This window comes from Colias croceus, chromosome 21 (genome assembly GCF_905220415.1).
Source record: "Colias croceus chromosome 21, ilColCroc2.1".
Taxonomy (NCBI): domain Eukaryota; kingdom Metazoa; phylum Arthropoda; class Insecta; order Lepidoptera; family Pieridae; genus Colias; species Colias croceus.
Genome location: NC_059557.1, coordinates 7,649,501 through 7,662,341, shown reverse-complemented (window position 1 = coordinate 7,662,341; position 12,841 = coordinate 7,649,501). Strand labels below are relative to the sequence as shown.

The window sequence follows — 12,841 nt, the reverse complement described above, 5'->3', positions numbered from 1 at the left end:
ATTTCTCAAACTTACTCGCAGCTCTTTTCAGTATAGTTTTCATTAATATTTGATCTTCATATTATAGCTTACTGACTTCTTGCCTGAAGCTACATTTGAGATTGGGCCAGACATTGAGCAGCAATACAACTCGCAACCATCAAATGACGAATTTGACGACTATTACACTGCACCAAGTATGGAAAATAAATATTTTGTCTTTTGTAAAGAGAATAGTTAAAATTTCTTATACCTTTGTTAACTCTAGTGACATTGACGAATATTTCCACGTTATTATTGTAGAATGTAATTTTTCTTTGTTCGTTGCCTTTAATACTGTTTATAATTCATTGTTTTAACTGGAACTCGAAATTCCCTGTTTAGAAGTGAAACTTCTTTAAGCGCGTCGAGAGTAAAATTTCAAGGTCGCGTCATGGCCATATCGTTACGTCATGGAGTAAGGCGACAATTATGGTATCTTTCAATCTTGCCAAAGAAGTTTACTTGTGACAGGTGTGCTCGGAACACACGCTTTGATTGATTAAATTTAATCCAAACAATACATTTCAGTGATCGAATATTTTATAATTAACCAAAACTTCTATCCACAGCGTCCAGCATGCCCACATATTATGACGTGAATGTGACAGAAAACTTAGACGGCAGTGAGCGAGGCCCTTGTGATCCTGGCTTCAAACATAATGCTGAAGAAAATATTTGTATTGGTAAGTGGAACGAATTTTTTTCTTTTAAGAGTACGTGAGTAATTATAACAATCTTCATGTAATTTTGTGCTCTTGTTTTTTTGTTAACTTACTTAGATATCTATCATAGCTAAAATTATTGAAACTTGTTCATTTAATTTAATTTATCTGCGTATGCTTTTAAATTATATTAAAATCTGTTGGTAAAATCATACATCGACAAAATGAAAAATATTGGCCTCAAAACAGATTCTTGTGGAACTGCCTTGAATTTTCGTTTTAATAGAAATTTACTCGTGAATCTTTGTATTTTTTATACGATTTTGGAATTAACAAAACTGACTACCGTTAAAATAACCCTTGTTGTCCTTTAGATATATTTCTCATCAAAAAACATATGATTCAATAAATCAAATGCCTTGCTAAAAGATTTTAGTGTCTGTGAGCCATTACGAACGTTTCTTCTTCTTTCTTTCTTTCTTGTACTAAGTTTCCCTACTGTATCTGTATATTCTGCTAATGTGTTCACAGACGTGGACGAGTGCCATCTCCCACTGAACCTGTGCCACAGCACGCAAGTGTGCGCCAACCGTGTGGGCGGCTACCGCTGCGCCTGCCCGCGCGGCTACCGCGCAGCCGGGCCTAACGCGCGCTGCCTCGGTGGGTCACACGTGCACACACGTCACATGTACACACGTCACATGCAGACACAAACACGTGCACACGCGTCACATGTACACACACGTGTACACACGTCACATGCAGACACACGTGTACACACGTCACATGCAGACACACGTGTACACACGTCACATGCAGACACACACGTGTACAGACGTCACATGCACACAGACACACGTGTACACGCGTCACATGCACACAGACACACGTGTACAGACGTCACATGCACACAGACACACGTGTACACGCGTCACATGCACACAGACACACGTCACATGCAGACACAAACACGTGCATACGCGTCACATGTACACACACACGTGCATACGCGTCACATGCAGACACAAACACGTGCACACGCGTCTGTTGTTTTATTCGGTATGGACCATGAGACAATGATCGAGACCGACATACCAGGTCGCAGATCTTGACCTGAGGTACTTAACAGTATTTTTCCCCTCTATAATTAAAAAAAAATCACCACAACCACGATACACATAGATGAAGACGCACACATATTTATTTTAAAATAATCATGCTTGTAATAAACGATTTTGAAATGCTGTACATACTCGTTTCTATTCTAATTTAACTCAAATGTTTTTTAATTCCAAATAACAGATATAAACGAGTGTGCACTCAACATAAGCGGGTGCGAGTTCGCGTGCGTGAACGTGGCGGGCGGGCACGTGTGCGCCTGCCCCAACCACCTGCGGCTGCATGCCGACAGGCATCACTGCGTGCCGCGTGAGTATTGGTGAACGTGGCGGGCGGGCACGTGTGCGCCTGCCCCAACCACCTGCGGCTGCATGCCGACAGGCATCACTGCGTGCCGCGTGAGTATTGGTGAACGTGGCGGGCGGGCACGTGTGCGCCTGCCCCAACCACCTGCGGCTGCATGCCGACAGGCATCACTGCGTGCCGCGTGAGTATTGGTGAACGTGGCGGGCGGGCACGTGTGCGCCTGCCCCAACCACCTGCGGCTGCATGCCGACAGGCATCACTGCGTGCCGCGTGAGTATTGGTGAACGTGGCGGGCGGGCACGTGTGCGCCTGCCCCAACCACCTGCGGCTGCATGCCGACAGGCATCACTGCGTGCCGCGTGAGTATTGGTGAACGTGGCGGGCGGGCACGTGTGCGCCTGCCCCAACCACCTGCGGCTGCATGCCGACAGGCATCACTGCGTGCCGCGTGAGTATTGGTGAACGTGGCGGGCGGGCACGTGTGCGCCTGCCCCAACCACCTGCGGCTGCATGCCGACAGGCATCACTGCGTGCCGCGTGAGTATTGGTGAACGTGGCGGGCGGGCACGTGTGCGCCTGCCCCAACCACCTGCGGCTGCATGCCGACAGGCATCACTGCGTGCCGCGTGAGTATTGGTGAACGTGGCGGGCGGGCACGTGTGCGCCTGCCCCAACCACCTGCGGCTGCATGCCGACAGGCATCACTGCGTGCCGCGTGAGTATTGGTGAACGTGGCGGGCGGGCACGTGTGCGCCTGCCCCAACCACCTGCGGCTGCATGCCGACAGGCATCACTGCGTGCCGCGTGAGTATTGGTGAACGTGGCGGGCGGGCACGTGTGCGCCTGCCCCAACCACCTGCGGCTGCATGCCGACAGGCATCACTGCGTGCCGCGTGAGTATTGGTGAACGTGGCGGGCGGGCACGTGTGCGCCTGCCCCAACCACCTGCGGCTGCATGCCGACAGGCATCACTGCGTGCCGCGTGAGTATTGGTGAACGTGGCGGGCGGGCACGTGTGCGCCTGCCCCAACCACCTGCGGCTGCATGCCGACAGGCATCACTGCGTGCCGCGTGAGTATTGGTGAACGTGGCGGGCGGGCACGTGTGCGCCTGCCCCAACCACCTGCGGCTGCATGCCGACAGGCATCACTGCGTGCCGCGTGAGTATTGGTGAACGTGGCGGGCGGGCACGTGTGCGCCTGCCCCAACCACCTGCGGCTGCATGCCGACAGGCATCACTGCGTGCCGCGTGAGTATTGGTGAACGAGTGAATGGTATACACGAGTGAACGAGTGAATGGTATACACGAGTGACACGAGTAAATGATATACAAGAGTGAACGAGGGAATCATTTGAATAAATGAATGATATGAATGAGTGAATTGTTACAAAAATATTTATGATTTATAGTACCAACAAGCTGCGCTCCGCGGTTTATCCCGCGTGGCTCCGCTCCTGTTGGTCTTAAAATGATAATATATGCCTATAACCTTCCTCGAGAAATGGGCTATCTAACACCGAAAGAATTTTTCAAATCAGACCAGTAGTTCCTGAGATTAGCGCGTTCAAACAAAAAAACTCTTCAGCTTTATTAAATTAGTACAGATATGATTTGATTGACTTATATATGCTTGACCACAGTGGCTGTAGGACTGTTTGTGTATGTGCACAGCGAGGCGGGGGAGAGGACCGATCATTCAGTTTCTTTCTAACTTCTAACTCGTGCTCTTTACCCGCTCCCCGCTGAAACCGCACATAACTACGCCCTACAGCTACTGCACACAAGCTATAGTGAATGAGTGAATGATATGAACGAGTGAATGAGTTAATCGTAAAAAATGAATGAAACTTCTTTAGTAAAATTTCAAGAACGCGTCATAGCAATAACATGACATCATGAAAGACGGCTATTTTATTATCTATGAATCTTGCCAAAGAAGTTTCACTTCTGACACGTGTGTTCTTTTTTTATTTCAATATCAATTAAATTGTGAGCTTACAATACAAGTTTGACATTTTTTCCATGCTTCACCTTATCAGATTTTTTTAAATCGCTATTTTCTCACATTACAGCCTCCAAGTACAACAAGCCTCGCTATTCCTACGAAGATATGGATACTGAAGATTATCTCAGCACGTCCATAGACTATCCTGCCAGATAACCTCAAAACAATAGAGTGCTATTACATCTTTATTTGTATTTGTATATTATTATTAAGGATATAAAAAAAAAAACATTGGAATAAAAATTATGATAATTTGTTGTAATACGAGTGTTTCACGTAGGTTGTTTTTATGGATAGGATTTTGATATTTTTGCTGCATAATTTAATACTTTAATAAATTGCGCAAAACTGCCTTAATTATAAAAATGCATTGTATATTTATAAAATAGTTGAAAGAAGTACGAAATAAAACAATATTATTTACAATTGTATTTTTATTTATCTAACCCAATAGCATGCTAGAAAACAATACTTCTTAACATCGCTGTCTGATAAAAAATATCATTTTCTTCAACACGTTATATACCATTCTACGTCATACAGGCATTATAAATAGAGCAAAGAAGACATACAACATCTGTTTTTTATCGGTTAAGTTTATAATGAGAGGGAAAATTTTAGTGCCTCGTCTATCTCTGTCTTTTAACGTAATTGTTTCGGAAATTGCTATTTTTTCGCGCTATTTCTAAAAATTCGCAACAGATAGGGTACCGCGATCTTCCATCTCTCTCTAAAGAAAGCTGGAAGTCTGACTTTCCTGCTCTATCTATATTACTTCTATGTTCTACATTCCTATTAAACACGAGTGACAATAATTTCCATACAATTTACTCTACTCATGAAACTTTGTGTTGTGAAAAAGATATTATACTTAATGAAGTAAAATTCTAAGTGACGATAGGCGGCAGACGATCGTTACAGAATATTTTCTTTATTGGTCCTCGCTTTGGGTCCAGAACTCTCTCGTCGTTCTTTCTTGGAATATTCCTGGAACATATCAGTAATAAAATTCACAAAAATTACAATACGATATCTACAATTTATAAACTATAGGTCAATAGTTCATAATCGTGTTAAAATAAAGTCCTTTTTAGCATGGCAATAATCAATAATACTTACTGCCAATACGAGCCGTTTCTTTGTAAACGCATTATATTATTGTGACAAATCATAAGCTCATTCTGCAGATACGTCCGTTGGTCATTCACCCTCACGAATAACTGAAATATTATTTTAAGTTTAGTTATTATAATAAAAATTTTACGTGCATACTTTATCTTTCAATAAAAAATTAAAAAATGATTAAAAGTTTTTTTTTTTTTATACGAAAGCTTTAATTTTTTAAGCTATTGCATAGCTTTTATCCCAGACTTTGAGTGCAGCAGCCAGCGACCGAATGTAAAAATTCCGTAACCAAAAAACCTAACTCCCCTCACTCCAACCGGCACAGCGATGTGATGCTATGCAATATAGCTTTACCGCCATTTACCGCGGCAGTCCTCGAGTGCCACACGTATTTTTTTTCCTTTTGATTGATAGTACATCGATCAAAAGGAAAAAAATACATTTACCTTAGACTCCGAATCCAGTCGCCACTCTTTACTTCGCAAAGTGCTGACGAGGTCCGTTTTCAAACGTTCAAAACGTTTCACAGTTCGCAAAAGCTCCGCCTGCAATGTTACCCATTTAAAAATCATTATGTACCAATATAAAATATTATAAATTCGAAGTAACTCTTGACCTGAATTTCTGTGACGTTTTCACGCCCACTAATTGTACTGGATCTAATTTTTCATGATATTTGCTACAGAAATAAATAAATTTGAAAGAAGTGTAATAGGACATGGAAACATTATGAGGGAATGTCGCGAAGCAATTGCGCATAGGTATTGTAAATCGTGAAAAAAATTTAGATTGATTACTTACAGGAGTCAGAATATCCAAGTTAATATTCAAGTCATCGTGTTTCAATTTGCAGTCTGAAAAAAAAAATATTAAAAAATAAGTTAACTAACTACCTTAGATAACTACATACCAAGAATTGTAAAAAAAAGACGTGTGGCACTCGGGGACTGCCGCGGTAAAGCTATTGCATAGCATGCCTTTAAGCCAAGTGAGGTTTTTCGTTACGGAATTTCTCGATTCGGTCCCCGCGCTCAAGGCCCGCAATAGAAGCTATGCAATAGCTTAAAACATGTAAAAACCTTCACTGTTTTGTCACAGGTACCTGGGCCACAAACTTTAGCATTCCTTATCTTATCCCGTAATATAGGGAGTTGTTCCCGTAAAGTCTCTATCGCTTCCAATAATTGTTTATGTCGCGAACTCTCCTTTTGTAAATCATTGTCAAAGTCCCAAGGATAGTCTGGTTTGCGCAAATCTTCCTGTATGCATACTATTTGTTTTTCCAGCTCCCCATTTTGCCACGCAGCTGCTTCTCTGATAAATTATTTAAATTATCATTAATTCAATAAATATGTTATCAATAGATACCTATATCTGAGAAGTAAATATTATAATACAAAATCCTCTGTCGCGTCTGTCTGTCTACACTCACATCTACTGAACCGATTTTAATTCAGTTTTCACAAATGGATAGCGTGGTTCTCAAGGAAGGTTTAAGTAAATAATTTGTTGATTTTTATACAAAGCGGACGAATTCGTAGGTGGAAAGCTAGTACATATATCAATAGAATTACCTGCATGTTTTTTCATGTTCTAACTCGGTTTTTAAACTTTCAATTTCATTTTCGTTCATAGCTACTGAGTTTATCTAAAAATATATTTAATTCAGTTTCACTTTAATTATTAAAAACTAAAGTATCTAACTAATAATTAATATTGATCAAACAAACTTGTGAAGCAGTGATGAGTATTTCAAATTTCATTACAGATGGCAACATTATCGCATTGCACACATTTATTTTATTGTTAAAAAAGTTGCATAATCGTCTTCATTAAAAAAATTAAATAGGTAGGTAATTAAAGAACACTCGAACTCTAAAAAAACAAAGAAATACAAACATAAAACGGAACGCATCGATAATATCGTAAAGTAGATGTGACATTGTCAAAGTCAAAATAGGTAGCCTGTTATTTTCGAATTTTCAAATTTGAATTTATTTTGTGAATCCGAATTCCGAATTCCGATCTACTGTAGGTACCTACCTTGGAAAATTTTTTATTTGTGTTTCTTTAGTGCTTATTAAAGTGGTATTAATTTAAGTTAGATAAAGGATAAGTAACGTAAAAATGGAAGACTTTAAAATGACACCCGAAGATATGAAAAAGCAACGCAATGAATTGATACAGAAAATGAAGGAATTTATTGAAAAAGTTCAAATGCTATCATGGAATTTACAACAAAATTTTATCGATCTTTATTTTAATTTCACACCGACAAGAAGTTTGGAGCAATTAAATTATAAAAACCGAAAAGATAACATATTTTCAGAGTATGAAAAATTACACGAAGAAATAACAACGATTCGCGAAAAACTTGAAAATAAATATAAAACAGAAGATTTTATCAATTACTGTGATAAATTAAATGAATCAATTAATAATTTAAGAGATCTTTGCATCGTCGCGGAAGGAAAATCAGTACTTGAGAAAGCTAACCATGAGTTGGGAAGATACAACTACTGCGATGCAATATTAAGTGTACGGGATTTACTTTCAAAACTGCGATCTTTAAAATATGAAGGAAATATGTCTAAAGCTCTATCTAATCTATCTGCACAAGCTGAAAATCAAATAGCAGTTTATACAGCTAATTTAAGCATAGAATGGGAAGAAATTTTTACTTGGACAGAGAGGAAAGGTGTTAATCAGCTCACATACTCTCTATGTGTACAACAAAGTGATCCAATATTGATACAAAAGATATTAAAATCACTGTATTCCACTGAACGTCTTAATGTGGAACTTGGTTTATTTTCTGATTTCTTTATAAATAAGTTGCTTCATAATGTAGTAAGGCATAATTGTGACATATTCACAGATGATCATGTAGGAGCACTTATATTTAACATAAAAATAGATCTAAGTGATCCTAAGAAACCAAATTTTCAAACAATATTCAACAATTTAACAGCTGTGTTTGAATTTTTGCAATCAACCCTTGGATCGAAACTAGAGGCAGATATGACATTTATTGAAGTGTTCGCTAAATCTATAAGATCAAGTTTCTTTACAAAAATAATAGAAGATTGCATCAGAAACAACTTGCCGTCTTGTGACAGTAGTTATCAGAACTATAAAAACATTGTTATTGAGCTGGATTCATTCAACAAGTTTCTGATAGATTTGAAGTTTGTTGAGGCGAACAAATCACCTCTAAATAAATACATCAATGACACAGAATGTGTGCTTTATAATAAAAAGTGTGATAAACTTTTGTATGATGTTCGTAAGCTGTTGCATGAAAGTTTGTCCTACGGCACAATAACTGTAGGCACAGTCACAGAAATGGAAAATGAATCCATTTTAGATGTAACACAAAAGGACTTTGTGTATGATTTAAACAGCCCACTCTTTCTGCCAAAATGTGTAATATCACAGAATGTTAAGAAGATAATGACTATTATTATAGAACATTTGGAAGAGAGTGTTAAATTGCCAGAAAAGTACAGCAATCAACTCATTGTATATATAAAGGATATTGCTGTTATGTATCAATGCCTTGTGCCGAAAAAGTTTAGAGTTAATCTTGAATGTTGTCCATTAGACATAGGTAAGAGAATTCTCAAGAAAATTCATATTAATATCCTTTTAAATAATAACTGTTATAATCTAAAATAAAAAACTTCAATTTTCCAAATAATTTAATTTTAGTATGTGTCACATATTACCCAAAACATTTTATCATATTATATTGTCACCGTCTGGTGACCGTCATTCCTTCAATTAATGTTATAAACTATTTTTCAGCATTATTCTTCAACAATTGCTTCTACTTAGCACACAGTTTACTCGGACCTCCATGGAAGATTATTCTACCAGATTCCTTGGCTGATCTCCTTAATATTGCCTTATTGGAATGTATACAGGACTTACGTCTAGTTGGTTTAGAAAAAATATCACTTTATTTACAAAATCAACGGAACATCATTATAGAGAAAGTTGAAGCAAATGGTATGTATTGCTATTACATATTACTAGCTGCTCCCCGCGGTTTCACTCCCGTGGCTCCGCTCCTGTTGGTCGTAGTGTGACGATAGCCTATAACCTTCCTCGATAAATGAGCTTTCTAACACCGAAAGATTTTTTGAGATATTGTATATATGTATGTATGTATTGGATATATTAAAGAGATTGTAAATCGGACCAGTAGTTCCCGAGATTAGCGCGTTCAAACAAACAAAGAAACTCTTCAGCTATATAATAGATTAGTACCCCAATGTTTTGAATAACTAACAACAGTCTAGTTCTTTCTAGCTGTGATAACATGCGTAAAACTCATAATTTTTTTTTCTGAATGTATACTCGTTCAAATCAAACAAGAAATAATCTTTTTATTTATATTCCAGAGCTACCGTGGTCCCTCGACTCCTACGACACGTTCAACTACGCAATAAACAACTCCATAACCTTGATGAAGGAACTAAAGAGCTGCTGGTACAATATCCTCCCCTCTCGCATGTACCAACTCTCAATCTGTACTCTGATACAAACCTTGTGCCAAACCATGCTCGCTAGAATATTTGTGGACATTAAACCTGTGGACGAAGAACTTATTTACATGTTAGCGATCCGATTCGAAGATACCGTAAAGGAGATAAGAACTTTGTTTGAGGTATGTTTTATTGTAATCTTAACTAGATTAACTATTCTAAAACTTTACAAATTATGACCTAACTAGCTTACCGTCCGCGGCTTCGCCCGCTTTGTCTAAAACCTAATAAATTATATACTTAAACCTTCCTCTTGAATCACTCTATCTATTTAAAAAAACCGCATCAAAATCCGTTGCGTATTTTTAAAGATTTAAGCATACAAAGGGACAGAGAAAGCGACTTTGTTTTATACTATGTAGTGATATACATTTTGTTAGTTATTATAATTACTATACCAGTCCCAAGAACTACTCCATCTATTAAAAAAAATCGCGGAAAGTATGTTGCTTTGTTTTAAATATCTAAGCATACATAGGGGCAGACAGGCAGCTGGCAGTGACTTGGTTTATTCTATGTATTGATAATGTAAACTTAATTTCTGTAGCTACCAATTTATTAGTATGTAAATAGGCATGAGTTAAAAATTAAAACTAATTATATATAGATAGGGAGGCGAAGAGGGGAATTTTCTGCAATACTCGAGCGTGGCAGTTTAAGATATGAGAGATACCTTAGACCTAATAGAACAACCTTGTTAACTATTTAGCTCTTTAAGTAGTGACGCGCGCCCAGGATAGACGATCAGATTAGTAAAAAAAAATCGATAGTCTGAAATACTCGAGCGCGTCAGATTAAGATATTGGGGGTTGATTTTAGTGTTTTAAGACTAAATTTAACTAATCTGACGATAAGTCCTTGACGCCGCCAAGTTATAGGGTCGCGAACTTGTAAAAAAAAAACGTTAATCCGGCATTCTCGAGCGCGATTGTTTTTATTTTTATTTTGAAGAATATAATCTAAAACTTACTAAAAATACAAAATCTGCCGGTTTCCGCGTGACCGGAAGTCTGGAGGAGCCATTTCGTCTTCCGAAAAACGCGTTGCAATATACAGGGTTACTTGTAAAACACCAGCAACCTCGCAGGATAAGATAGCTAACATCATAAGTAACAACATTTGTTCTACGACTTTTGATAATTTGTTAGATTTTATTTTCATACAAAAATAAATATTCATTTCATTTTCTATCTGAATATTATAAACTCTACGCGCATCACAAAAATTACGTAAACAAGAAGCGAACGAGAGGGGGAAGGGGGCGTCGCGTCGTCCTTTCGATAATGAATAGAACATAGACTTACAAATGTTAGGAGAGTACAATAAAAGCTTAAAAAATCATTTAAAAAATTATTTATTGCGTTATGCCAAAAGTCGTAGAACAAATGTTGTTACTTATGATGTTAGCTATCTTGTCCTGCGAGGTTGCTGGTGTTTTACAAGTAACCCTGTATAAGTCGCGAACGATACATTTTGCAAAAAAAAAAGTTTGAATAAACAAAAAAGGTAATTTTATTTTACACAAAAAAGGTCTCTTTACATTTTTGTCCAAAGTTAAAACTTTTTGACTTGAAGCATCATAAAAACTCAAACTCCCGGTTTTTTGAGTATATCTCGAAAACTGAGGGTGTTAAGAAAAATTGATATGAAATAACGATGATTAAAAAAAAGAAACTCTCAAACCTTTTTCGGTCAGATTAAGAGAACCCACCAACATTTTTGTCAGATTAAGAAAATATGCTTTCAGGAGACCGAGATAAACCTCCCCTATGAAAATCTGACGCGCTCGAGTATTTCAAAAGGACTTTTTTTTTCTGCATTTTCAAAAATTCATCGTAACTTATCGTCACGCCGAAATCGTCAGTTTTTTTAAGGGGAGCTTCCTTGGGGCCTACTTAACACCCCTTCCGAAAATCTGACGCGCTCGAGTAAATTTTTTTTTTGTGCATTTTTGTCGAATTAATATGCCTAGCCCCACCACGCAAACCGGCAGATTAGTATACCGTTGTTATCAGAGGCACTTGGGGCATACGTAGTATGAATATCTGACGCGCTCGAGAATGCCCAAGTAACTATTTTTTTTTACATTTTTGAAAATTCGTACACGCCAAACCCACCGCTAAAATGGTTTTTACCATAGAAGCTTTTCTTTTCGAAATTATTTTATCTATCGATTTTGATAAGTCTCGACGGCGCCGTTTAATTACGCCATTTAGCTACCTCGCCTCCCTATCTAATATAAAATAGTCTTTATTCATACGATTATGACACTAATTTGATCGTTTTTTTTTTCAGGAGCCTATAAAATTCGAAACAAAAGTCGAAGCATGGAGAAAGTTCGTCAAAATGCCTCAGTTACTAAAAGCACAGCTTTTAGAAATAGCTGAGATCTGGAAAACAGATAAGGAATTAACGGAAACATACACTTGTGAGGAGATCCGGCAAATCGTCAAAATCCGCTTCCCTGATGATAAATATAGGCTGAAAATTTTAAAAGAAATAGAATGATTTAGAAATATGGTTTTGTTTTATTTAGGGCCGATTTTTCAATCCTTGGTTAAAATTTATCCATCCAATAAAGTATTACACGAACATATTTATTTATTTATTTATTTATTTTTTATTTATTTACTCTTTATTGTACTTACAAAAGTCTTATAAAATAAAAATACAACAAAACCATTCAAAATGTACAAATGGCGGCCTTATGGCTCAAAGCCATCTCTGCCAGGCAACCTTCAGGCAAAGGACAAATCAAAACTTTAGGTACCAATTAGTAATTTTGCATTTGACAACAAAAATAAAAAATAAAATAAAACTATATTTAAATAAAATAAAGCATAATACACAAAACACTATGTTTACATAAATACAATACATATATACATAAACATTAAACATACTAAATAAATATTCATATATGTACATAGATACATTTTAAATATATTATATACATAAACAACAAACATACTATACATAGACAGTACTTATATAGATAGATAGTAGTCTTTCAGCATCTTTTTAAACGATCGTAACGTCTGGGCGCGTCGAA

At 37.7% G+C, this 12,841-nt stretch overlaps 3 protein-coding genes across 3 annotated transcripts in view; 2 read left to right on the top strand and 1 right to left on the bottom strand.

Moving 5' to 3' along the window:
* LOC123701184 (hemicentin-1-like) overlaps window positions 1–4,511 on the top strand; it is a 33,157-nt gene extending 28,646 nt beyond the window's left edge. Inside the window, exons 42-46 of the mRNA XM_045648580.1 lie at window positions 68–176; window positions 591–704; window positions 1,215–1,343; window positions 1,986–2,111; window positions 4,182–4,511. Of these exons, the coding sequence (XP_045504536.1) occupies window positions 68–176; window positions 591–704; window positions 1,215–1,343; window positions 1,986–2,111; window positions 4,182–4,270 (567 nt within the window). The 3' untranslated portion in view covers window positions 4,271–4,511. The remainder of the gene's footprint in view (window positions 1–67; window positions 177–590; window positions 705–1,214; window positions 1,344–1,985; window positions 2,112–4,181) is intronic.
* Window positions 4,512–4,520: 9 nt separating this feature from the next.
* Window positions 4,521–6,872, bottom strand: LOC123701182. Its single transcript, XM_045648579.1, has 6 exons — window positions 6,814–6,872; window positions 6,342–6,553; window positions 6,041–6,093; window positions 5,686–5,784; window positions 5,234–5,334; window positions 4,521–5,101 (listed from the first exon to the last, which is right to left on the bottom strand). The coding sequence occupies exons 1-6, from the start codon at window positions 6,870–6,872 to the stop codon at window positions 5,002–5,004; spliced, it is 624 nt and encodes a 207-aa protein (XP_045504535.1). The 3' UTR covers window positions 4,521–5,001.
* Window positions 6,873–7,275: 403 nt separating this feature from the next.
* On the top strand, window positions 7,276–12,307 carry LOC123701521 (centromere/kinetochore protein zw10 homolog). Its single transcript, XM_045649026.1, has 4 exons — window positions 7,276–8,849; window positions 9,047–9,250; window positions 9,646–9,911; window positions 12,085–12,307. The coding sequence occupies exons 1-4, from the start codon at window positions 7,367–7,369 to the stop codon at window positions 12,295–12,297; spliced, it is 2,166 nt and encodes a 721-aa protein (XP_045504982.1). The 5' UTR covers window positions 7,276–7,366; the 3' UTR covers window positions 12,298–12,307.
* Window positions 12,308–12,841: the final 534 nt, after the last annotated feature.

Excerpts from the sequence above, each read along its gene's own strand:
- LOC123701182 (XM_045648579.1), bottom strand. The coding sequence starts at position 6,872 with ATGAACGAAAATGAAATTGAAAGTTTAAAAACCGAGTTAGAACATGAA. Across the intron at positions 5,785-6,040 it reads ACTTGGATATTCTGACTCCT|GCGGAGCTTTTGCGAACTGT; the intron begins GTAAGTAATCAA and ends GTAACATTGCAG. Across the intron at positions 5,102-5,233 it reads AGAAACGGCTCGTATTGGCA|GAATATTCCAAGAAAGAACG; the intron begins GTAAGTATTATT and ends GATATGTTCCAG.
- LOC123701521 (XM_045649026.1), top strand. The coding sequence starts at position 7,367 with ATGGAAGACTTTAAAATGACACCCGAAGATATGAAAAAGCAACGCAAT. Across the intron at positions 8,850-9,046 it reads ATGTTGTCCATTAGACATAG|CATTATTCTTCAACAATTGC; the intron begins GTAAGAGAATTC and ends ACTATTTTTCAG. Across the intron at positions 9,251-9,645 it reads AGAGAAAGTTGAAGCAAATG|AGCTACCGTGGTCCCTCGAC; the intron begins GTATGTATTGCT and ends TTTATATTCCAG.